Raw genomic sequence first — 27702 nt, 5'->3', positions numbered from 1 at the left:
TGAATTTCAATTCCTAACTTCTGATTGTCCACACTTGCCACACTAAATTCTGTGAAATAGTTAGTTGGAGAGTTTCTTGGTGAAACAATCAGGCAGAGCAATTTAAATCTCAACATGTGTGAGACGACAAGCTGCTTAAGCAGTACATCTTGTTTTGATGAAACTTTAACCAGTATTTCAAAGACTGCTCGTAGAAAATTGCCTTACAGCCAAAGGCTAAGCTGGATGAAATTCCAGCTGCCACTTTAAAGCACTTTGTTTGACTGAAAAATTTAAAATGCTGATCAAGTGCAGACTCAGCAGCTATGAGGCAGACTCCGTCTATCCAACATTGTAAAATGGGAACATAAAGGGTAACCAGTCGGCCACAATAAAGTCTGTTTTTCGGCTGTAAAGAAGAGATTTTATTTTTTTTTTAAATGATTGCAGGATTTCCCATTGTGGACTATAAAATAAATAAATCCAACTGATCCTAATTGTAGTATGAGCTCACAGATCTCCCCAAGTACCTGCAGGTAGCTTTCACTTCCCATCCTTTTGTGGACATGTGGCGTCTAATTCTCTTACCTTGGTGTAAATGAAGGGTAACACCACTGACATCCATGAAGCTACACCTGTTTTAAACCAGTGTATGTAAAAGGTGAACCAAGCTCTTAATCCCTCAACATCTGCACAAAATTACACCTGTTAAGACATGCTGAATTTTTTGTTCTGAGTTACAGGATGTCATGTAAAAGTAAAATCAAAACTGATCAACATGTAGATGACATGCAGATTGAGGGAGCGGGTAAATAATGAAGAGGCCAAGTCACTGATGCAGAGCAATCCAGATTGTGCTTGTGCCCAGTTTACCAATATGTGTTTCACTAGGGACAAGTTTTAGGTCAGGCCATTAAGAACAAAGACTGTAGGCTGCATTTTAACTCAAATTTATCAAAGAGAAGATTTAAGGAGTGACTTGATGAGTTTATAAGTACCTACCCAAGGAACAGAAATTTGATAGAGGGCTCTTCAATCTAGCAGACAAAGATATAACACTACCCCACGGCTGGAAGTTGATGTTAGACTAATTCAGACTGGAAACAAGGTGCAAATCTTTAACAGTGAGAGTAACTTTAACTTTATTATTGGAACAACTTATCAAGAACTATGGCAGATTCTCCATCACTGGAAAGCTTTAAATATAGATTGTGTGTCTTTCCAGAAGACCTGCTGTAGTTAAATCCTGAATTAATTCAGACAAGTCCTATGGCCCAGCTATGTGGATATCAGACTAGATGATTACAATGATATCTTGCAGCCTGTAAAACAATGTTAATCTGGTTAATTTCTCTCATCAGAAGGTTAAAGGGGCAGATCTTTAGTTAATGGGAAATTTGTGCATCTCCATTGACTTCAGCTTGGGTAAGTTGACACAGCTCCTCTGAATCACTGGCCCTCAGTTTTCATCCTAGGGTAGCAGGTCTTTAATGCTTTTCACTGGACAACTTTGCAGCACTGCCTGCATGACTCCTTGAGACTGGTTTCTACTTTTTACTTCTTGGTCATTTCCTCCAAAGAAAAATATCACAGCAACTTGCTCCTTTGCTCAGCTCTTCCAACTACTCTTGCTGAAAGTAAGGGGAGGGCGGGGAACAACTTAAACCTAAATTATGCTGCTAAAGTAATACCTAAATTGGACCTTTTTTTTTTTTAATACAAGAATTCATGTGTGTTCTGCTGTTAGGCCACTACTGGCTTAAAAACAAGATCTTAATCCTCCTACTGCAGGACATAAGCTGATTATCTGGCTGAACCTGAGACCAGAAAGTGTTTCCCTCTTGGTATATTATTGAACAATTAGCAGCATTTCTGTCTAGTTACTGCTTCCCCTGGAATATCTAAAAGTCCTCCATGTTGGAGACAAGATGGACTTTTTTAGGCTAGCTGGATTATTGTACTAGTCCACCATGGCAGTTATCCGTCAGTACTTACCAGCTATATAAGTAAGAATACAAGATCCAAACAAAGCCATAAATCAGAAATTCCTTTTAAAAAAGCAACTAAAATATGCAAAATTCTTAATCATGAATATTCCTTGTATTTACAGCAGGTTTGATTGCCACATGAATTGCAAAAAGTATTCTTGTCCAGCAGAGGGTATAAACTACCTGGGCAGTCGTCCTCTTTTCCCCACACACAGTCAATAATCTATTCTTTATTCTAGTTCTGCGATAACTGCAAACAGGTGGTGGCTCCGGACTGCCCTGTAGTGTACGTGGACAGAGCGGGCTACAGTCGCCAGTGGCACCCAGGCTGTTTTGTATGCTACAAGTGTTCTGAACCTCTGGTTGACCTGATCTACTTCTGGAAGAACGGTGCGGTTTGGTGTGGGCGCCATTACTGTGAGAGCATAAGGCCACGCTGTGCAGCTTGTGATGAGGTAGGGCTGATTCCCTGCTGCAATTCTGCTACCCCTAGGGAGATAGGCTTTCTGGGACCTTGTGCAAAGAGACCTGCAGGGCCTACTCTTCTATGTTCCTCCATCTCTGGATACCCAGGAAACTCTCTTCTAGCTGCATCCTGCTTATTTGTGGGGTCTCCTTCCTTCTATGCATGCTTTGTGTGTCTGTGTGTTGCAGGAGGAGGTGTTTGCACACACATGCACCCCTGTTGGAGGCTCTGTGGACCTGGTGATGTTCCTACACAAATCAAGAGGCTCAAATACCACATGTGGAAAGTAGTTAGAGAATTTGTTCTCTAATGCTTCCTAGTGGCTCTAGAAATGTCAAGGACAGGAAATCTGGCTGGTGAGTTGGGGATGTGCAGTATAGGGGTACTAGAAGAGCGAGATCTCCATGCAGTTAGATAGCAGTAAGGGTTATGAATTGGAATTGGAATGGACTTCATATGCTGTTCCTTTCACTGAAACAGGCACTTGTGGTTTAAATATCTTTTTAATTTTTCAGGGGGTCTGAAGAGCCAGTATTTGAATCAGCCAGTTAAGATGAGGTTCATAGTATAGGACTGGGTTTCAGATATGGAATCAACAGTGCAGAAAATGTTGAGCTGGTTGTGTTGTATTTCTTGCCAACAAAGGCATAATCTTGCAAGTTTCCATCATCTCATGCCAAAATCTCCTCTCAGGGGCAACCATTTTTGTGAGGTTTTGCTCATATTAAAAAGAGCTAATATTTCTCCTCTGGCTTTTGGATCTGGCCTAGAACCAAAAGCACTGGGTAGACACAGACTCTGATCCAGAGATTAAATCTCAAATTTGATGTGATTCAGGTTTGAGACCCTAGTTTGGGGCTATTTAACTATTAAGAAGCTTTGTCAAAGAATAGTCAACTGCTGTTCTCTATTGAATGTGGCCTTTTTTTAAAAGGTCCTGGATAATGGTCTCATTGAAATGTAATCCAGTATGTTCAAGGCAGACTATAATTAATTGTGTTCTCATGGGACCCTATATCTATTATGGGCTTGTCTACGCTTACTGGAGGATCAGCACTGAGGCGGTAGATGCATCGGCAGTCGATTTAGCGGGTTTAGTGAAGACCTGCTAAATCAACCACCGATTGCTCTCCAGCTGACTCCTGTACTCCACTGGATTGAGAACAGTAAGGGGAGTCGACGAAAGCATCTCCTGTTGACATTGCGTATTGTGGACCCCACAGTAAGTAGATCTAAGCTACATCAACTTGCGTTACACTATGAATGTAACTCAAATTTCCATAGCTTAGATCGACTTTCATGCATAGTGTAGACAAGGCCATCTCTTGAAGAGATACAAACGGTGAGAAGCTTTTAGAGAGCGGCTCTGTTACAAGTTGCACACATTTCTACAACATCTTTTAAGCTGTTTGAAGTATTGGCATTAAAGCATTGCTGTATTGCAGGGGGAAAGTCCTGCACTGAGGCATTGTAGAGAGCTGACATTGCTTTCTATTAGAAATAATACATATGAGTAATCAGCTCATTTTGTGATCATCCATACTATTTTGGGGATGGGAGGCAGGCTCATTTTCTAACTCCACTGGCGCAAATCTAGAGTAACCTCATTTTACTCAGTGTAGATGCACTGGATTTACATTAGTGTAATGGAACTGAATTTTCCCCTTTATTTGCATTTAAAAATCTGTGGGATTTTTTTTCCGAAGCAACATGTAAATGGTCTGTGGCTTTGGTTTCACCATCAAGAATGATCCCATGCTCTTTGTTTACGAGCTCTCCTAAGAACAGCTTCCATGTCCAGTAAATGTGTTCGTTTGTTGTGTGCTCCAACTTGGCAAACTCTTTCTTTGCTCACCTAATGAAGGGTGATGGTTGATGTGATGAGGAAAAACTACGACAATAAACATATGTATTTGTTACTTCCGCAGATAATATTCTCCGAGGACTACCAGCAAGCTGAAGGGCTGACCTGGCACAAGAAACACTTTACCTGCCTGGTGTGCGAGACACTGCTGACTGGCAAATCCTTCAGCCTGGATAAAGCCAAGCTTCTATGTACAACCTGCAGTAAAACCAAGCAGCCCTAAACACCGAATAGCTTGAGAATCCAAAGTCTGCTCTCATAGATCTAAGTTAGAATTGGTGTAAATTCACAAATATGTGGAAAGGGATGGAGGGGGGAAAATCACTTCATGTTTCGCTCAAACTAGTCTGGCGGTTCACTGCCAGGCAACTAGAAACCAACTCCCCCCCACCTTAAATTGAAGAAAAATAACCATTTGGGGAGGAAATAAAAAGGAAATTCACATGCTAGGGGACAAGGAGATCTCTGGTCTCTTACTGGGAAAGAATTGCACTAACGCACTGGCATAAGTAGTTTCTGGGACATCGTATCCACTAGGCTAAACCTTATGATTAACATGTGACTAATCTGAACCCAAGAAATCCAGAAACATGCAGACTTTTAGTTCAACTGTAAGATCTTGCTGCATCCTTTTTATAATGACACATTTCAAAAGCCCTTTTTGGCATACTAAACCTGTGGTCAATAACTAGTTTTATGGAGTACGTGTATTCATAGAAAACTAGCAATTTGTACTATCAATGGATTCAAAGAATTAGGTTAATCTAAGAAATTATGTTGTGGGCAGGGAAATTGTATCCATAGTGGAAATGTCCGACTTTCACTGTAATTTTGGCATATTAATTGCCTGCAAGAATGCAGTTGCAGGTAGGTTATTGCAGTCCTCCTGTGAGCCATGCATATCTAGGCTGATGGCAGAATGGAGTGATTATAAGGACAATTGACTAATCCCACTATTTAATTAGAATTTTGATATGAAAATTTCCTGGAATTTCTTAGACTTGTAGCCCCCCAGGCTATAGGCTTTAATCTCATACTCACCTCTCATCCCCTTTTATAGTTAGTGAATTTCTGGGGAGAGGCATGGTATTAATTGGAATAATAATGGGATGGCCTCAAAAGTGGGATTTATTTGGATTTGATTTGTATACCACTGGTTTTTGGTCTGGAAGTCTCACAGAAACCAACTTTCTCATCAGAACAGTCTTGGTTCTTGCTGTGACTGAAACATTAGGATAACACTTTAATGCTCCCACCGAAGAAACTGAAAAAGAATTCTTAACTTCCAGACACTCCCAATCCTCTTATCAATTCCCTAACCCCGTCTGATACTGGTAATAGACCAAAAGAACATCCAAATTGGTACACAGGGGTATAAGCCTGGTTTTCTATATTTTATACCCAAATTACTTGCTAAAGAGAACTGTAATAGTTTGCAACAATATTTCCCTGCTGGATATGTAAAATGCTTGGGATTGCTGGCTAAACTATCTTTAAACTATAGAAGATGTCTGACTTTCAGCCAGGCTAGGTATAACTGCATGCTGAGTGCGTGAACAATTTCTGTAATATAAAATGCAGTGAATTTAAACGTACAGCAAGCGCATTGGTCTAAGCAGTTGAAAGCTGGATGCACATATCAGGTTCCCAGTTCTTCACACCTTATTGCAGGCATAACTGCACACGCTGTCACACAGCATGGGTGTACATTCTACGTGTTCCAAGTGAAACCTAAGTTTACTCAAACCCAACTTCATACCTGAAAAGGAGAACATCTCCCAATATAAATTAATCCATATAAGCCTATCCCTGGGAACAGGGGTGGGAATGGATAAATCGACATAAGAGGGTCGGTAAAAACATAGTGGGAACTCTGATGCACATAATAAAGGCTCTGTTATGAATGCTGCTGACTTAGATGACATGTTTATAATTGGTGTTCCTGGACATGCCTGGACATTTAAAAATAAAACCCTACCTCCATGACTGATGTAATAGCATCAAAAGTTTTGAAGTTATGCTGATGGCAATAGTCATGGGAACATTGAAAATGCATCATTTGTGAAGTAACTACAGTATGCATATTTCAGGGGTTGCCTGTAGCCACTTTGTCAATCTGACTCATCTCTGATTTCAGCTACTTATAAATCACTTCAAAATGTGTTGACTCAAGTTACAGTAGGAATTGTTCAGGTCTATTTGAATAGCTTTAGATAGAAGTAGTCAATGATCGTTGAATGTTAGCAATGTGTGAATGGAAAATAAAAACCCATGGCTTCATTTTACTGCACCCTTCATGTTCTTTATAGTACCCTGAATTATTGCTGCCCAATGTATGTGAACTTTCTAAAATCCATCTGACTTTGTTTGTTTGTTTGTTTCTTAAATGTACTGCTGTACCTGAAAGGATTAAGAAGGGTAAAAAGCACATACTGCATGCAATGGGTGGTGACAGTAGCCTGAATCATGTACATAATACTCTTTCAATAAAGAAATTAGCAGCCAGACAGCATTTAATGAGAGGTATTCACTTTCCATTTGTGCTATGTTATGCTGTATTGTAGCCAAATGACTTCATAAGAGGTAAATATGAAAAAAGAATGTTCGTTGAAGAAACCTACAGATCACATGCAATGAGCCAATAAAACATTGTTCTTTTTAAATGAAGCAATTTTTCACTCTTGCCATGAATACAGTACATCTTTGGTCTACCCCCTACAGCGTAATTGGCTTCTTATTTTGCTTCAAGTAAATTGGCTGCTTATTCCTTGCATTATATTTGCGTTGAAATGGACACAAAAGCAATGGGAGTCTAAAGCCAACGATATTCAGGACAAGTTCAGATTTCATCTAAAAACGCCTCAGCTACTGCAGTTCATAAAGAGATATATCTGTGAGGTGATCTTCCTCTTTTTTTAAAAAAGTAAATAAAAACATGCTCAGTTCAGAGTGAATATGAGGTGGAACAAATTGTTCTTTGATTATTTCAAAAGAATCTGCATGGTGATAATGCGCATAAATGTCAGAGCTGATGAAGGCAAAACACTGGTGCCTTCTAGTTGGTGGACTTTAGAATCTTAGTGAAACTGTGGGAAGAAAACAACATCTTTTTCAGATATTTTGCTGGCAATAATTTCATTTTCTTTTGTGCACAGTTTGTCCTGCCTGGGGCCTGACTGACCTTGCTTGACACTGGCTTGTACCTGTGCAGTTTCACTGACTTCTGGCCTGATTTTTCCATTGTGCCACATTCCCTCTGAACTAGCACAAAGAGGCAGTAAACTTGGGGGATCCAGAGACTCAATAGTCCTATGTGGCATAATACCAGCCCAATGACTCTAGGTAACACCTCTGCCCTCCCTCACCCCTTCACAGCTTCTGACATCTCAGAGTGTGACCTTGCAAAGGGCAGGGGGGGTAGGGAAAGCATAGTTACAGCTTAACTTCACTCTGTCTATTCCTGGATGCCAGAATGACATTTGGAACTATAGGCAGCCAGGGCATATGTGTCCATGATGGGTTTGATGGGCTGAAGCAGCCCCTCAAAGTAGGGGGCAGTACTTAGGGGCATGAAACATGATAGAGAATGTAGCTATTGCATAACTATTCCTAATTTAAACTAGTGTAGCAGATCAGGCTTGGGCATGAAATTAGCTAGTGAAAGAAGCTTTTTATTTTCTGTATTAATGTTCTACCCAGCCTTTTTTGTAAGAATCTGGTCCTACAGATCCTTGGTATGTGAGTAGTCCTTATGAATGAAACCATTCCCATAAGGAAGGGTTGGCAGAATCAGGTTCTTAATTTCCATTCTGAAACTTTGTTGTTGTTATGGGCCAAAATATTTTATATGGGTGTAAGTCTGGTATAATTCAATTAACTAGTTATGGATTTTCATCTGTACAGTTAAGAGCAGTATTTGGCCTAGTGTTTGAATTACTGGAATAAAATTTTAGGTTTAACTCTTCTAGAATTTAAAACAAACTTATTTGTTTTTTTAAAAATAACTGAATAAACACCTGTTTTGACCATTCTCAACACATTGTGTCTGCTCTTTTGTTACCAAAACAAAAAAAGAGAGCTTGTTCTTTCTCTCAGAGTAGTGCTGTTGTGAGTCAAGCCAATTAAATCCTGGTTTGTTTTATTTAATCTCTCTAGATAAAATAGTAATTAAACTGTTTGCTCCTCAGTGTATTGTGGACATAGGGTTCTGATTATGTAAAAAGTATCATAATGATAATGTCTTCCACATATGTTTATCCTAATGAATAAAGATTGTAGACCATAGATTATAATACAATTATTTTAACGTACAGTAGCAACTGTATAAACTTGTTTGTAGCCTGTGTCTCCATCAGTGGTGAGACAGGATGGGTGAGGTAAAACTTTAGTAGATTATTCATTGGGCAGGAGGGATAGCTCTGTGGTTTGAGAAGTGGCCTGTTAAACCCAGGGTTGCAAGTTCAGTCCTTGAGAGGGCCGTTTAGGGATATGAGGCAAAAATCTGTTACATGATTTAATTGGGGATTGGTCCTGCTTTGAGCAGGGGTAGGACTAGATGATCTTCTGAGGTCCCTTCCAACTCTGATATTCTATGATCCTCTGTTCCTGAAAGAGAAAAATTTAGACACAGCTCTTTTTCAGATCCATTTGCCATTAGTGGTGGATAGACTTATTGAATTAAACAATAACCAACTAATTTTACTCAGGATTACAAAATGTACATAGCATGTTCTAGTTTAGATTTTTCTCTAATGATATCAGTAGATAAAATCATAACAAGCACTTTCCTCTGAAATTACATCTTGAGATTTGTACACCTCCCTGAACCCTACAGAATTGGCTACCTCCCTCTTTCTTAGATTCTGAGGCATTCGTACCAGTGTATAAAGCCACTCTGTTCAAACCTTCTGTGACATTAAAAAGCTCAATTTTTCCCCCACCTCTCAAATGTCCGTATCTGGATCATAGGAATTATATGAATAGCCCAAAACATGCTAGTCTCTTGAATCTCACTTTTTGTGTCAAAACAAAGCCAGACACCAATCAATAACGAGTAAAGAAATATATTGGCCTCTATTCTTTTATGGCTCATCATCTAGAACAAAGACAATTATCATAACTTCTTACACAATGTGCCATAGTACGTCCTCTGCAAGAAAGCTATACCTACCACTGCATGATACCCTATCCAGTGTGAAAGCATAAATGAAACAATGTACACCATCTGTAGGATTTTTTTCCACAGAAGGAAGAAAAATCAAAGAAGAATCCAGTATGATGATGATGTACTGTAGCTTAAGCTTTTTGAGGCAGGGGCTGTCTGTTACGTGTTTGTACAACAACTAGTCCCATGGGGTCTTGTACATGACTGTGTCTCCTAGGTGCTACAGCAATGTGAATAATAGCCCCCAAAAGGCTGGTACAAAACACAGCACCAAGTACTGTGATTGCTCAAATATATTAATTCTTAGCTGTTACAAGGTGCTTTGAGACTACAAAGACAAGGTGCCTTCCCTACCTTGTAGTATTTTAGCTGACAGCCGCAGAATGGCATCCATTGAGTATGCAGTTGATTTTATTCTCCCCAGGCCAGCCAAATGGTCTGACATGAGAATTGCTTTAATAATCCCTGTTGCTTAACTGAGTTTTGATTCATTGGCAGCAGCTGTGTAGGGCTTCCTCTAGATCCTCTACCAAATCTTGTACATTGCTATGGTTAAGCTCTTTAATGCACCAGTAACCCAATGGCAACATTATCACCACCTTCTGGAAAATATCCCTCTCCCTTTCATTTGCTAATGATAGCATTCACGCTTCAGTTTTATAACTGCCCCATCTTCAGAGGTGTAAAAAAGGATGAAATAAGCTGGCATGAGGAATAAGCACATAGAACTCAGTTTGGGGATGACAGACATGAAAAAACTGGCTGTTAGTGAGGAGCATTCAAGACCCCAAATCTTCCAGCTGCATTTGCAGCTACTAACAGATGTGTGATGTGATTTGAAGAAAGCAGCTTTAATATTAAGTGCTCTGTGAATTGTTATGATGAAAAAGCATCCTGTCGGATTTGGTTGTGTATATAATAAGACTTTCTGTGCTAAGGTACTAAAAGATGCTAAGCAAAAATTAAGCATTCAGAACTGCCTTAATCAAAAGAATAACACCAATCATTCTGCGGGTCTGGTTATTTGCAAGGTGAATTGACAAATTTATTTTTTCCTCCTTAGCTCAGTTTCTTTTAACTGGAAAAGTCAAGAGTTTGGATGCTTAAAACTGTTCAGACTGTGTAAAATTTGTTTTTCTAACCACTATAAATGGATTAGACAGGGCAAGTGGAATTTAATAACAGCTACAGACTGGAATGAGCTTCATTACTATGCATGTCAGTGAAACACCACATTGAACTGAGAATTCAATCTGTGCTCAGATTGCTCTCCAATGTAAAGATCCATGCGAGTGGGGATAATTCAGACTCTGGTTGTGTGATTTGTCCATGCCACTAAAATCCCAGACACCTACCATACACCTTTCCAACATTGGCACTGTATTTCTTCAAGGATCTAGATGTAATTTATTTTTAAACATATCCATGTGCTGCTATAACACAATCAGCCCACAGGACAGCTGTGTAAGACAGTTGGTTTCACACAAGAATGAGTTGTTGCAAATAAATTCTAAGAGTTTGTTTTACCTATTGCTTTCAGTTGATTAGTAAATTGCTCAACAGAGAATCAAGTCAAATGATCTTTTAACTTGATAGTTGTGTTTATAATAATGTAGCTCTTCCATGAAAGGATAGGAATAATTTATGACATATGCAATTTAATAACTCTTCTAATAACCAGTGCCAGATTTATAGCTTGAGTCTATAAGTGACTAAGTCTTCTGTTTGCTTCCCACATATATTCTCAAAATGGTGATATATAGTTAGTATATAAATATAGATTAATGCTCGTGTTTGATTAAGTTTAAACTAAAATATTCTGCATCATTTTTTCTTTATATATATGACTGATAAGACATAGAAATGTTTGTAAATGCGTAAATAAAACATTTATTGCTTTTTAAAGCATCTCAATATGTTCCACCCTGTCTATTTGGGAAGGGTTAAATATGAAGCATACAACTGTGAGATTTTTTAAAGACAGCTCCTATTTATTTGAAAGGAAATGGATAAAAACTGGTAACAAGTCAAGCAGCTTTATGGCCCCAGAGGTGTCATAAGGATAAAATCCACTGATGGTGAGGTGATCAGTTATGACAGTGAAGAGGGCCATATCAGAGAAGAAAATAATAAATTAGGGAGACCCTGGTTAATACTGAATCTCCTATTATCATGAACAATCTAGAAAAAGGTGTAAATTCAACTGTCTTGAACCTTTGATCACAGCAGCAAAATGTGAAGTATGACATAGCACAGGGTGGTAGAGACAAACTGCAAATTGAGCTGGAGAGATTAAAACAGAGGACTGCAGGTCACTAATTGTATTGAGACAAATAAATGTGCAATCAAACTATTACAGAGAGGAAATACACAGCAAAAAATGACAAATTGCATGTAACTACTGTGAATGAAATATACAAGGTGACTGGATTACTCGTAATACCAGTACCAATGATATCCTTTAAAATCATGATGTTTAAAGATTTGTGTCAGTGTAAAATAATAGCTCAGTGCTATAGTCTATTATTTTGAATTGAGTGTCTTACAGTGATGCTTAAGGGAAAACAAGAATTATACTCTCCTCCAACCCCTGGAGAAAAGAGGAATTTACTATTCAAGCAAGGAGAATGTTTTAAGACATAAAATAATGGATGAAATTCATGTTAGACTGTTCAAAATATGTATTAAATAAGTGGACAAAGTAAAGGAGAGGCTTTGGACAGTCGACTTGTAATCAGGGTGGATGGCTTTCGATCATGTTGTAAAGCCTCCAAAAACATTGTCTTTGAACTGTGGAATGGGGTGGAAGGAAATAATCCTGTGCCAAGAGAGCGAAGCTCCTATTTCAGTTATTTTAACCATGATGTGTAAGCTCAAGTTTGGAAAGGTGGAGACTGCACTTGGTCAGTCTTTACCATCACCGTATGGCTGGAGGTACAAAATAGCTCATCCACTGAGGTTAAAAGATCCTTGTCAATTAAAGTGGTTTTATTTATTTATTTTAAAAGCTTAAAGAAATATTTGCAATGTTGTGCTATTGGGTGTGTAGTAAAAGGCAGTGGCCTTCTTTAGATTTAAGGTGAGTTTTTATCTGGAAGCGGAATGTGGACCATGGGGGAAAACTGAGGCATGGCTGCACCCTGATCTGGATTCTAGGAAAGAATGCCCTATTATGCTCCCCCTTATTACATCATAGGCCAAATCCTGTTGACCCTATTTGCCGAAATCAGTAGAACTAGTCATATGAGATAACAGGCCTAATCCTGCTCTATTAAAGTTAATGGGATGTCTGCCATTTATGTCAGCCATAGCAAAATCAGGCCTACCTTTGATCTGCCCTGTAACTTGATAATGATCATCTTGCTTTGGACCTAGGAGAAATGTGCTAAAATCAAAAGAAATAGAAAGTGTCAAGAAACTTAATTTTTGTAGACAACTTTGAATGTAAATGTAATTATAGAAAGATACATTTAATTAAATAATAAGGAATCATATCTCAGCAACATTAGGTGAGAAAAACATGAACCAAAGGCAGGCTAAGGTTGTTGTATAAACACTATTCTAAGGCTTTCTGAAAAACCCTAGAGAGAGAAAATCAGAGTCGTAAAAACAACAGGCATTCAATTTGAATTATGAAGTGCTTTTGTGTTTCAGAAAACTCACATTTCACTTTTAGTGGCCTGAAACAGCTATTGCTTTTGGGCTGTCCTACAATATGATTGATATGGATACATGTTGTCTTATAAAAAGTGAAGTTAATTATTCCTATTTAAAATTACCTTGGTAAATTAAAAAAAAACTCCAACTTTTCCAGTAAAAACTATCAAAAATAAAGTATATCTCTGCCTTTTGGTTTTCCTGTTCTGTTTTACTATTTCTGAAGTTCATTCACATGGACATCATATATCTTGCAGGAGCTTTATGGTACTGTACTTAACTAATTTGGCCTGCTTTTACTCTGACTTCCACTGCTTAGAAAAATACTTTATTTATGACTTTAAATAAACCACATATCCTGTAACAGAACCAAAACACAAAAATGTGGGGAAAAAACCCTAACAAAAACCAGTTTCTGTTTTCCAGGTTAAAAAAAAAAAACAGAAAAACCCACCAAGCGTTCCTGCTTAACATATCATGGTAACACTGTTAAAATATTGGCCATAACTCTTTGTTGCAGAGAAAAATAACTCTTTGTACCTGTAACTGCCAGATGTCAACTGAAATAAAACAGTTTTATAAACTATTTAGAGATTCTAAAATTGTTGTCTAAGTACTGGAGGTTTCTAGGGCCAAATTCATCCTATTGTAACTCCACTGATTTCAGAACTTATGCCTGAACTAATAGACTGAAAAGTGTTGTTCCCTCAAAACCCAGTTGATTATTTACAGGCAACAAAACTGTTTGGATTTCGGTTTTCTTAAGCATAAGTTGAAATATTTTTCCTGCCATTCTGTTGAAAAGTGTAATTCTCCATATACTTTTTACTTGCATAGTTAGAAGCTTGCCATGCTCAGTCAGCTTGGTTCTTTTTGGCCTTTCTTTGCGAAGGTGAGCAGAAGGGAACAAATAGATTCAGAAGTTTGCACATTCTCTAACTGTGGATTAAATGGGGGTTAAAGATGTATGGGTTTGGAGGGACTCCTTCCCTTTCCTTCTGTGTTGATCTCCAAGACCAGCCCTCCAAGCCATGACAAAGCCAGCTTCTTGGGTCTGCATAATTGGGATCAATACTGGAAAGAACATGCTTTCCTGTATGACTTCTGGCATTTCCAGCTTCAGGTCATACAACAAATACTGTGAATCTCTCTCTTTCTGCAGTGTGCTGTCAGTTCAAGCTTTAGCCTCATCTGGAACCCCAGCAATGCTCAGAAATGAAAAGTTCTTAAAAAAAATTAACCATGCTTATGCAGAAATATCAAAAAGGCTTATTCAGCAGCTGTGAGTTCTGGAGATGAGTGAATGTTTGGGAGAAGAGAAGGAGGTCTCTTTCTTTCTAAAGTGGATCACTGTTCTCTGATATTTTGCTATCAAACTGTAAGTTCAATAAAAAATATAATAGTAGTAAGTGAGCAGAACATAGTACAACTCTATAGAAACACAACATTTGTACAGCTCTGAGAATGGAGACTTGTTTTCAGGGAAGTGAGTGCACAGCTGCACACTTAACTTGCATGTACTTGCTACTCCTGCACCAGCTCCCTCAGTGACTGCGAGCACAAATGCACATTTAAATGTATGGTTGAACTCTCGTGCACAGTTGCAGTAAGATTGAGCTACATTTCTTGAAAACTTAGTATAGAAATTGTTAATCTGCTTAAGGCAATATGTACTCTGGATTGGTTGCTCAACGTTTCCTGACTTAGTAAACTTGTATGCGTTACATTTGCCTTTCCATCAGGACAGGATTCATATTGTATAGCGTGCCATTTATTCTAAATGCACACGGTGTTTCTGTTTGCAGGATACAACTTATTCATTACACCCAGGTAGCTTTAAATATGCACCACTAGAGTTTGTAGCGAGAGTCATTTCTCAAAGATGGCTATTAAAATATTTATCTCTGCCACATCACATCGAAATAAAAAACAACCAATGTACAAATGTATTATTGTTGGACCAGCTGTTTTATTTATTGGGCTAATAAATTTCTCAGGAGACTCACAATCGGAGCTGAAGCATGGAGGCCTTTAAATACAGACATTTTGTGTGTATTTTAACTTAAAAGCCATAGCAGACTTAGACCAAGTTACCACTCAGTGAGTAAAGGTCTCCTTATAAAAGAGATCTATTGATACACTGCCAAGGTCTTCCCCTGAGACCACCTGAATAAATTTCCTTCAACTGAAAAGCCTGGAAAAGGCACCCTTTTAGCAGAACAGGATTCCAAAGCTATTTAATTGGGGGCACTAGCCTTGTCTTTTTGCAGAAGAAAATTTACTCAGAAATGAAAGGCCATTTTTCAAACACAAGGAAAACTTGTCATGGTAATTTTTCTTTTCTGGTGACATTACAAGGTCTGGGCAATTAGGTAGTCAAAGCATTCTAAAATCAATAGCAAGTGACCTTTAATTGACTACTCTGGATGAAATTACTGATTCTGTGTTTTGGTTTTTTTTAATAAATAATTCATTTTCATTTGCAATGGAATCCTTCCAGCGGCTTAGAAGTGGACATATAAAATATAGCCAGAGAAAATCTAAGGGTAAACAAGCCAAAATACTTAATGCCACAATAATGTCAAAATTAAGAGACAAGTATCTTTTCCTAGGTTGGGGGCGGGGGGGGGGGGAGAGCCAGTGAATGGGGCGAATCTTTTTTTTCCTAAAGAGTCAGTGGGCCAAATTCCTACCTGATGGAAGTAGATGGAACTCCATTGACTTCAGTGAAAGCCTGAATTGAGCTCTGTATCATTAGTAAGGTTTTACCTGAATTAATGCATGGAGAAACAAAAGAACTTTAGAATGCTTATCTGATATTAGTATTTTGTATTACAGTAGGGCATGGAGACCCAAATCAGCAATCAGGATTCAATTGTGTTAGACACTGTACTGCCATGATAAAAATATACTCCTTTTCCAAACAACTTGCAGGCTAAACATATGATAAGACAACAGCTGGAGAAAAACAGGAAGGTTCAAGTAACTAGAGGAAGGAGTGTTTTTGGTATAGTAAACAAAGCATTCCCACTGTCTAGTTGCTAATCTAACATAGCGAAATCTATATAACTGGGCTAGAAACTTTGTGAGAAGACGTTTTGAAATGGTTGCAGAACATCAATATTTCCATACACAATGGCACCTGTAACCAGCAGAGCTGCTGAAATAATAACGAATAAAATATTAATGGACTTGAAAAACTGCAGTAATCAAGGGAGGAAATGGAAAGCCCTTTTCTGTTGCCATTTTGGACCAGAATGACAGTCAATTCCTTGTGCTGAAACTTTGTCTGAACGGGAGAAATTCATTGCACAGGGAGAAGAATCAACTGTTTTAGAAAATCTGATCTTTGGTAATTAAAACAGAAGGGGCGTTAAAGAGACAAACTGTGTTTATTTGTTTATTTAATTAGCAGCAGCATAGTGGGAAAGTTTTTTACAGATGGTTTTACAAGGAGTGATTTATTACACTGCACTTTGATTAATGATGTACCTCAGAGACCTGATGTATAGAAAGGATACTTCGCAGAATGTCAGTCACACACAAACCCTATAAATATATTTGCCATGTGAGCAATATAACCCAACTTCTTAAATTGTCAGCCTGGACCATAAATGGGAGGAATGCTAAAAAGATGAAAAAAGGAAGGAAAGATATAAAATGGGAAAGTATCATTTGAAAAGCAGGAATTTATTTATTTATAGGTCTTTTTATTCACTGATGCAGGAAAAGATCAACATGAAAGGATTAGAGTTGATGATAAACTAGATATGAGCTCATAAAGCAACAACATTTTGTAAAGAAAGAAATGCCATCTTAGGGTGCATACACAGAAATCCATCCATCTACTGAAAACAAGGCGTTCTCTCTAAATATTGAGCTATAAAGTAGGATGATGGCCAATGGTTTGAAGTATGGAAATCCTGGGAATTTCATGCCTATCTCGTGGGGAATATATATTGAGATGAGAACCTGAGATGCATTTGGAATGAAGTACTGCTTTTCAAATAAGAGACTATCCTGGGAATACACAATGCACAGCCCTATGCATCCCAGTACAGGACTGAGTCCCATGTTGTCAGCAAGATTCTGATGCTGCCTTCCTTTGGCACAAGACACATCCATTGACACTGATAGGAGCCTTGGATGTGTAAGATCTGCAGAACAGGATAGTCAATGATTATATGTAATGCACAAAATACATCTTGTATTTTCCCCTGGAACAGGGCATATGCACTTCACCTGAGCAAACACCCACTGAGGAAATAGCTATGCCCCTAAACACACACAGGCCTTGTGTCCTGCATATCTGGGTACATGGTGTGTTGGAGGCTGAATGGGATACTCCATAAGATTTAGGCCTAACCTAATTGTTTCATTATTTAGTCCCTGGTCCAACTCCTGTTGAAGTCACTCAGACCCACTGCACCAAGCACTGAAGTGTATATGCACTTCAGGTGTGGCCACATCTCAGAAAACAGCTGAGTTTGGGAACATCCTTTTGAAAATGTATCCCACCGTGGCCATGTGCCAAACTTGTTATTTTTCTGAAGTACTGCAAAAATTTTCTGATTGGGTGTTAGGTTCCCAAATCTTTGCTGGTCATTTTTAGATGGGAGGGGATGGTCAGGGGACAAGGAGCTGGGGGTGGTGGATGGATTGAAGCTTCTGAGTGGGGCAGTCAGGGGATGGGAAGTGAGTGGGGGCAGATGGAGGGTGGGGGCCAGGCTTTTTGGGGAGGCACAGCCTTCCCTAACCGGGCCTCCATACAATTTTGCAATCCCAAAGTGGCCCTCAGGCCAAAAAGTTTGCCCACCCCTGAACTGGAATGTGTTCAAGAACTTGATAGACCTCACAGATCACTTAATGTGTCTGACATGATAATGGAATTGTATCTTCCATTAAAATAACTAAGGGTGCATCCACACTGCAAAAAAATAAAACAGAAAAACAACCACAGTAAGTCTCGGAGCCTGAGTCAACTGTCTTGGGCTTGCAGGGCTAGTACTGTAAGGCTAAAGCAGTGTAGACATTCCCACTTCGGCTGAAGCCCGGGCTCTGAAACCCAGCAGTGGGTTTGTCTATGCTGTAGTGCTAGCCCTGCCAGTCCGAGCCAATTGACCTGGGCTCTGAGACTTGTTGCCACAGGGCGGGCAGGGGAGTGAGTTGTAGTGCAGACGTATTCTAAAATAAATTTCCTGCTGCCATAAAATATGAATACAAATCAAAATTAAACTTTTTGTTCCCCAGCTGTTTTATTTACCAGAGTTTCCTCCAAACACAGAAACCAGAAGACAGATGGCTGCTATACAAGTTGGTCCACATAGGACATAAAGCAGCACTGTTTTACGGAATTGCTTTTTCCCTGGTTACTTCCACAACCTGCAATTCAAAACCACCACTCTTGAGGGGCTGCCAACAGCCCTAGGGATGTTTAGCTTGACTATCAAATGCTAGACTTCTGATTTTAATTTAAGCATGCCTGCTTGCAAAGTTGTGCATTTTCTTTCATTTACACAAAAATTTATGATTAGAAGTTTTCGTTTTTTGGCATGGCAGCTATATAGTTTCTCTATCTTGCTGATGTACCATAGATCATTTGAGAACTATCAGTTCCACCAATTCAACTGCTATCTTCATCCTGGCTTAAATAACAATACAACTTTGAAAAAAAATCTTTACAAGAACTTAACTTTAGTATTTTTTAAATATTCTCTTTCTTTCTAAAAGTATGTTCTCCTGCCACCTTATGGTGCTAGGTTTAGGTGAGAGATATTGCTTTATGAACAAATGTAAACAGAACCTCTTCTTAAAATGAGCCCAGTCAACCCCTCCCCAGCTCTGAAATCTATTGAATGCTTGGGCATCCAAAATCTAGATGCAGACCTGAGTTTTGGGGATTAGGCCTATCATTAGTCACAAGAAAGAATTTACAACAGATAGTAAAGAAGACATAAATAAAGAGACCAGTCAGATGATATGTAGATATCAGAGACAAGCTGGTTTTTCGAAGTGAGGGAGAGAAAACCAATAAAATGGATCCGTCAAACCAAAGTGGCTGCAAAATCTATACTAATGTTTTGTTAGTTTATAATATTTCTTCTGCCCGCAGAATTAAAGTGATGGCAGAAGACAAGCATGTGCATGTATAAAAGTGAGCATGTTTGAACATTCAGCCAAAAAAGTAGGTTTTAGATTTAGTTTATTCATGTTGATTAGCAACTTACTGCCAAGTGGTCCTACTCAAGTCAACAGGACTTCTTATAGAGTAAGGGTATCGGGGTTAGACCTGTAGTTATTGGAAAAAATCTTTAGTTGCTTTAACTCTACCGGGGTTTGATTTGAATCTAGATCCTGGCTTATTCCCATCTTTCCATTCCCAAACCACGACCCTGAATCTGAAAATTCCTGACCTCTGGAAATGTCTTCACTTGGATCTGAATCTAAACTTCTTCACTCTATCTTAACTCCACTCCACGGCAGTTCTAATACACTGAGGAAAGCTTTCTTTTTACCAGCTTAGATCCAGGCTTCTGATCTCAGGGCAAACAAAAATATGAGTTAATCTTGATTTCATGTAGCAGTAACCGTGACAAATAGACCTATGTCTTAGTTAGTTTTTGTCTCCAAGGTACAAGGGAAAAGGCACTAAATTGCAAAGGTCAACAGTTGGTGGCCTCATATTTCTTCTTAATGAATGTTAACAATGTCTCAGGACAATAATATCCACATGAATGTGCCACAATCTCTCTCTCCTGAACTGCAAAATCATTCTTTGCCTTTTAGAGGAAAAAGAGTTACAATATTGCTTGTGCAAATACCTTGGTTGGTCAATTGTATTATTGATTATTTTCCCCACAGTTCATAATCCAGGACTCAGCCCTACAGTCCTTCTGCAGGCAATTAGACAAAACTTTCATTGACTTTAATGGGCATTTTGCCAACATAAAGAGTGCCAGTGTTAGGTCCTAAACTTATGCACAGCTGCACTGCTTAACAAAGAGCTTGATGAAATCTAAACTGTGCCTTGTGGTTTTACAAGTCTCAGAGAACTACCGGGATGTTTATTTAAACTACAAAATACTGATCATATATACATGAAGTCTAAATATTATAAATGGTGCCCAGGTGACTCCATGACATATTTTCTTACAGAATGCCACCTTCTGTATCCAGATGTTATATAGGGCTCTCCTCTGGAAAAGCAAAATCTGTCTAGTAATAACATAGTAATGGGAGAAGATTTTGAGCAAATAGTGAGGACGCTTATACAACATAATGCCCTTACAACAGAACCTCTCTTTCTTTAGCATCTTTTCATACAGACTATATTGTAAGTGCTGTGCACAATTAGGTCTTGATTCTTCAAACACTTGTGTACATGCTTAACTTTGCTACCTTGGGAAGTCCTACTGAAATCAATAAATAACATGATAAAGTTACACACATGCATAAGTATTTGCAGGACCAGGGCATTAAATTGTAATGACCTAATTCAACCAAACTTGAATTGTCTCCACCCACATTGGCTTAAATAGGAGTCCTGTAGTGTCTTTTAGATAAATGAAAGAAAAAATAAGAGGTAGGCGCAAGAAAGGTTTGGAAAAGATGGAGAGCTAATGAGGCAGGAGGATTTGAGAGAGCTGGTCCAAATAAAATAAATGCAGTTAACCCATGATTTTCCAAGCTGCAGAACTGAAATTCCAGATTAACAGAACATTGGTTATATTCCTTAGGGCTGCACTCGTCTCCTGTACAGTTCTTAAGAGAAAGGAAGCTTCACACCTCAGACCTGTGAGATTTTAAATTCTGGGTGAAAACTAAATTCTTGTACAGCTCTTCTCCACTCCTGTAGATCTTTGCTTTAGCCTTGTGGACCTGAGGCGCATAACACAACTGAAGCTTCCAATTATGTGATCATTTTTCCTGTCCCATTCTCCACCCCCACATGCATTCAGCAACAATTTTCTGATGGTCCCTTCGTACTTTAAGATTATCTCTAATGGTAATATTGAGGGAGAAAGAGAGAGGAAGCCAGTGCTAGAGCAGCAGACACTGGACAGGGTAGTAGAAAGAGACAAAGTCCATGAGACTTTTTAAAGTCAATGAGCCATGGTATCTGCTAGGGTAAATTGGTGCAGCTCCATGGAAGTCAATGGGCCTGCACTAATTTACACCAGCAGAGGATGTGTCAATTCTATGAAATTACTTATCTATATTTTCTAACATCATTATTTATTGTTTGGTCTTAGCTACACATCCATTTTTGGGTACCCAAAGTAAAAACCTCTAAATACCTTAATAAAAACAACAAATATTAATTTATGACTATTAAAGTGACTCACTTTCAATTTTCTAACCCTTTTCCATTGAGACCAGATAACATATACTTAGAGATGGATTAAGGTATTCTGGGCCAGAATAGGTGAGGGGCCTCTGCCCACCCCTTCCACCTCTGGTCTTGCCCCTCTTATGCCCCCTCCACATGTGACCCCGCCCACAGCCCCACTCCTGTCTGCCCCTTCCCTGGGGCCCTGCCCTGTTCTACCCAGGGTCCCTCCGCCCTTTCTGCCTCCCTACTGTGGCCAGAAAAGCTTTGTCCCACCAGCGCGGCACCAGGCAGGGAGAAAGAGCTCCCCCAACCATGAGGCCGCAGCAGATAGCAAGAGTTCCTACAGTCCCAGCGGGGGATTCTGTTGCTGGGGCTTCCCCTGCTGCCCCCAGCTTCTGTTGGGGATAGAGTTGTGGAGGCACCGGGGGCTTCCTCTGCAGCAGGCCAGCTTCTGCCAGGCTTGGGGGCACCGGGGGGCTTCCCCTGCTGCCTCCTGGCTGCTGTTGGGGATGGAGCCAGGGCACTGGCACTTTCCATGCCACCTCTGGCTGCTGCCAGGGATGGGGAACTGGTGCTTCCCCTGCTGCCATGCCCACCCAGTGCTGCTGCCTGGGTGCAGGGTCAGGGCACAGGGGCTTTCCCCACCTGACCAGGGCTCCGGGGCCACCCAGTTGGCTAGGGACCCATAGACCCAGTGACTAATCTGCCACTGCATATGCTAATGGGGCATATTACTAGTTCAATGTATGACTGTCTTGTGATAGGAGAGAGAGACAAGGTAGGTTAAGTAATATCTTATATTGGACCAACTTCTAATCATTTCTTGCATTTGCTCGGAAAGTAGATGTCGCTGTTAAGTTGGGCTTTCTTCATTTTCATAATGTGGAATTTCCATTTTGGGTGGCAAAATTCAATATCTTACCTTGTTGTTTGCAGTGTTGTTTTAGTTGTTGTGTTGGTCCCGGGATATGAGAAAGACAAGATGGATGAAAAAAAGATACTACCTCATCCACCATATCTCTCATATACCCTAGGACTGACATGACTACAACAGTGCAAATGTGTCTTATTATATGAATCTCAATGGATTTTAAAGAATAAGAGCAATATTAAGACTGGATGCCAGCAAAACAAGACTCGCGTGTACTTTCAAGAATGAGCTGCATAATATGTTGGCTTCTCCCCATGCTCTGCATGCTTATTACTCCACTGAGACCAACATCAGAAGGCACACTTGTCTGTCCAATTAAGAGCAGTGACCACATGAGGAAACATCCTGGGGTGCTGTGGCATTTTCTTCATATTCTTAGTCTAGTGCCAAATGTAGTGTATGGGAAGCAAACTAATCATAAATTAGAATGAATTGCAGACAATTCAGATCATTCACTTTTGACACATGGCTTCTTTATGAAGCACAGCTGGAAAGAAAACAGAGGGGGAAAAATGACAAGTTTTGTTTCCCTTTTTCTATCAGTTTCATTGTCTTCAATATTTTCTGATCGGCTCTTTTGTTAAACTCCTTCAAAACCACACAGGTTACATAATAATTTTCCAGCCCCAGCCACAAGAAACATGTACAATAATGGATAGCAAGGCTGTCACAAATCCACCTTATTCCAGTTTTGCTAGACATCAGACACTGCAACCCAATCCCTAAATCTTTACTTCAGTTCTTCCTTCCCTCTGCAATACTATTGATAGCAAGAAGGCATAATCCAGGATGGAATATGTCCCACGCATTTTCATGGGGTTTTATTTCTGATGGAGAATTTCAGATTGGACCAACAGACCACTGGTTTCTGTCGAATAGCAAGTATAGAACTTGTTAGTCAGTCTCCAAAGTTCTTTCACTACAGTACATTGTGCTAGTTCATGGCTGCTTGCACCAATATATGAAGAATTCTGGTGCAGAGATTGGGAGGCAATTCATCCATCCAGCAGGGGTCTGCAAGGATTTCCTTGATTTCTGAATGGGCAGCTTGTTTATGTCCTGGTTTTCTGTGAGAACTCCTCACAGGCAAGTAAAATTGTCTCTTTTCTTAAATGCTGAATCTTCAAAAGGGCCAGATTATGCCTGGCTCCTTCCTCAAGTGTGCAAAGGAAGGAGCAGGGTGTGCAGCATTCACAGGGCCAGTGCAACCATTTAGGCAACCTAGGTGGTAGCCTATGGTGCTAGGATTTGGGGGGTGGCATTTTCTTCGGCAGTGACTGCGGGAGCCGGATCTTCGGCCACCCCAGTCGCCGCAGGCATTTAGGCAGAGGGAGTTGGGGCAGAGGAGTGCGGGTAGGGCCGCCTGTAGCAAGTAAGGGAGGTGGGGATGGCACGCAGGGGAACTCCCCACCCCAGCTCACCCCTACCCAGCCTCCTCCCCGAGCACGCCATGGCTGCTTCACTTCTCCCGCCTCCCAGGGAGGCGCTGATTGGCTCTGCAATCCTGGGAGGCGGGAGAAGTGAAGCAGCGACGGCATGCTCGGGGAGGAGGCGGAGCAGGGGTGAGCTGGGGCGGGAGGGTGTCTCAGGGCGGAGGGTGGGAGCTACTGTGGGGGGGAGCCTCAGGGCGGGGGCTTGGGGACAGGACAGGGCGCAAGGTGAAAGTTTCGCTTAAGGTGCGAAACATCCTTGCACTGGCCCTAGTGTTCGGTGGCACCTAATGCTAAGGAGCTTTACAAGAGATCTGTTTTATTCTGTGTCTGATCTCAACTGGGCACGCATAACTACAAGAGCCTCACAGTCTCTTCACAGACTCTTGGACTGTGCCTTAAAGGCACAGTCCCCAGTACCACAGGCTGGAGGCAGACAGGGTCAAAGCAGATGGAGTAGGAAGAGGCATGGTTAGAATGGAACTTCACACCAATTTTTCCGTGCCCCCATAGTGCCCCCTATTGCAACAAGGACAAAAAATTTGAGGAGTCCTCAGTGCTAACCAAGCTTGTGTCTGTAGCCTTAGTGGCCCCTGGTATCCTCTGACTAGGCGAGGCAAAACCGGTTGTTGTGCCAGTGCAGAGATAGAACTGGCTAGCCACAGAATCAGAGGTGAAAGGAACTTAAAGGACTTACCGGTATGCCGGAGTCCAGAGCTGAGGGTGGGGCCTCAACTGAAAGGGTGGGACCTCAATCGGAAGAGGTGGGGTATTTAAATTCCCAGGCCCTTTAAATCAAGATTTAAAGGGCCCAGGGCTCCACTGCAGTAGCAGTACCTGGATCCCCGACCCTTTAAATCACCACTGGAGCCCTGCAACCGCTACCCAAGCGCTCTGGCAGTGGGGTTCGGGTGGCAATTGAAAGGGCCCGGGGCTCCCCACAGCAGCCAGAGCTCCAGGCCCTTTAAATTGCCGCCACAGCCCCACTGCCGGAGACCCCGGGTAGCGTAGGTGGCCGGGAGCCCCGGGGCTGTTAGGCAATTTAAAGGGCCTGGGGCTCTGTCCACTACGGGGAGCCCCAGGCCCTTTCAATTGCTGACCTGGGGAAGCTGATCTGGTACGGCACACCAGCTCTTGCCGGTACGCTGTACTGGACCAGACTGGCTTATCTTTACCTCTGCACTGAATCATGTATGAGAGACGCCATCTTTATATGTGCTGGAGGATGTGTATTTCCCAGCTCTTGTAGGAGGCCCCACTGTAGAGCCATGTCCAAGTTCTACAATTTAGCCCCAATTATAAGCCTGATCCTACAAGGTACCAGGAGCCTTCTGCAAAGCACTGAGAGTTCAGAGGGTTGAGTGGGCGCTCACCACCTCATAGGAGGTGTTCGTTATCATGAATATGGGGCCCCAGAGCACTACATGAAGGCAGAAGCACACCTACACATGTGCTCTCCACTGGCTGCACAGCAAGTGAGCCGTGCATGAAATGGAGTCTCACACCGAGAGTATATTACACCAGTGACCTTGTATCTGTCCTGGAAGGTTTTGCAGTTAACCTCTACATCTCTAAATGGCTTGAACCTGGTTACCAGAGAGCCCACCTACATCCCTGCGCCATACTACTGCAGTGGAACTCAGTGGGATTAGTCCCCTATGTGCAGTTAAACAGGATTGGGTCTTAGTTTTTAGTTACTTTCAATCCCTTGCTTTAATATGTTTTGCCAGGGTTCAGTAAACTGACAAGGAGGGCTTGTCTATGCTTACAGCGCTGCAGTGGTACAACTGCGCCACTGTGGTTCTTAGCGAAGACACTGTCAACGCTGACGAGAGAGTTTCTCCAGTCAATACAATTAATCCCCCTCCTCAAGAGGCGGTTGCTATGTCGACAGAAGAAGCGCTGTCTACATGGGGAGTTCTGTCAGTATAATTATGTTGCTCAGGCATGTGGAAAATCCACATAGTTATACTAAGATAAGTTTTAGGGTAGACCAGGGCTGAGGCTGCTTGTTGCTGGCTATTTTAGATGGAGCGTCTTGCTTTCATTGTGTTGTTTGTATTGTACTGGCATATGCTAGAGGAACTTTGTATGTTTTGTGGGCCCGTGCCAAAAACAAGATGTGCATGAATCATAAGGCTAGCCCAAGGCGGCAAATGTTAACTTATTAAATTAAATCTAATTTAATTAAAGCTGCAACTCAGAAAACCCTAGAGCCAGACCCACCCTTGGTAGTGAGTTTCTTGCAAGTTTGAAGTTACTTAAGAGTGTAAAAGAGTTACTGGTAATCTTCTTCATCCTCAGTGACCATTTCTTTTCACATTCATGTTCTGTATTCCTGGGGTGTGTGTGTCCAAAATCTATTCACCATGGGAAACTGGCATTGTAGTCAGAGAAAAAGTTTCTTGTTCTTAAATGAAATAAAATAACACAAAAAGATGTTTCTAACTCTTTCAAGCCTTTTTCAGGACAAAATGTTTACACAAGTAAAATTCTAATGTTTGCACTTGAAAACAACCAACAAGAAAACAACATACTCTGATTTGTTTGGAATACACTGGCTTTTCCTTGAATGTAGGGCTCACCATTTAAATCTTAAAAGCTAAACATATGTTGCATGTTTTCCACCTTCCATGTAGAATGCTAGCATCAAACAAAGGGCACAGGAAAAGATGATGCCTTTTTAATCAGATTTTTCAGGATGTTTTGTTTGTGTTTCTGGGTTTTTTTATTTAAATACCTTCAAGTTAATTTTACTCTTTTGTGGGAGGAGAGGGAGAAAGGTTGTTTTGGGTTGCTAGTTTTTTTAAAGTTAATGGTTTAAGGTAACAAGTAAGGTAACAAAATGGAAAACATTTTGCTTTCCACTTGTTTGTACATACTGAAATCAAACCAGAAACTTTATGATCATCATATATATTAGACTTCAGTTTAAATATTTTACTTTAAATGACAAAGATGGTCCATTTGTTATCTGTTCAACATACAGCATCTGTTTGCCCTTGATACTCCATGGGTAGTTTGAATATAATTGGTTTATATGCAAAGCTTAATATGCTCCATGGGAACAGCATACTCTTAAATCTTCAAGGGCAAATTTTTATTTAATTTCATATTATTATTAGTTTTTGCCTGACTTTATACATTTCAGCAGGCATGACATTTAGATAATGCAACTGATTTCTGGTCATCTTGTCTTGCTCAGTTGTCTGTCCTGCTCACATCTAAGCTTTGAAATCTTTTGATTCTTTGATTAAAATCACTGGATGAAATTCATCCCAGGTGTAACTTTGTTGAAATCAATGGAGTGGCAGCAGGACCAAATTTGGCCATTCTGTCTAGACTTAAATAGAGATAACCTCAGTTGTAGGAGACTGAACATCTATTTGAAAAAGAATTAGACCTGTTGCAGAGTAAGTATCTTGGTGTGACCAAGGTTAGCGTCGAGAATTTTCATGACAGATAGTAGTTAAGAGACAAATTCTTTGCTTGTATCAATTAATTAATTTCACCCATTTACAGCAGCAGAGAATTTTCTCTAGAATCTTTCATTCAATACTATAGCAAAAATTAAAAAATTTTCTGATGGAACATTTTTCTGTCAGAAAACATTATTATGTCAGAACAGAAACATTCTGCAGAAATGTATCCATTTTCATTTAGGACAAAAATTGAAAACATTTTGATAAAGTTGAAGTGTTCCATTTCTGACCATATGGGAATAGAATGTTTCCATTTTTCATTTCAAAACAACTTTGTGTTTATACATTTACAATTTGATATCCTATCATATAAAAAGTTGAAATCAGATTGAAATATTTCAATTTAATCTAAACAATGTATTTTGATTGGATCAAATAATTTTTTTTCCATTTGTTGTGTTGAATATTT

The 27702-nt window shown here is 40.2% G+C and overlaps 1 protein-coding gene across 2 annotated transcripts in view; it reads left to right on the top strand.

Moving 5' to 3' along the window:
* Nucleotides 1-7213, top strand: part of LMCD1 (LIM and cysteine rich domains 1) — a 66050-nt gene extending 58837 nt beyond the window's left edge. For both annotated transcript variants that reach the window (XM_030570155.1, XM_030570156.1), the window contains exons 5-6: nucleotides 2207-2422; nucleotides 4362-7213. In XM_030570155.1, coding sequence (XP_030426015.1) covers nucleotides 2207-2422; nucleotides 4362-4520 — 375 coding nt within the window. In that variant the 3' untranslated portion in view covers nucleotides 4521-7213. The remainder of the gene's footprint in view (nucleotides 1-2206; nucleotides 2423-4361) is intronic.
* Nucleotides 7214-27702: the final 20489 nt, after the last annotated feature.

Source organism: Gopherus evgoodei, chromosome 7 (assembly GCF_007399415.2).
Source record: "Gopherus evgoodei ecotype Sinaloan lineage chromosome 7, rGopEvg1_v1.p, whole genome shotgun sequence".
NCBI lineage: Eukaryota > Metazoa > Chordata > Testudines > Testudinidae > Gopherus > Gopherus evgoodei.
This window is presented reverse-complemented; position numbering and strand designations above follow the sequence as displayed.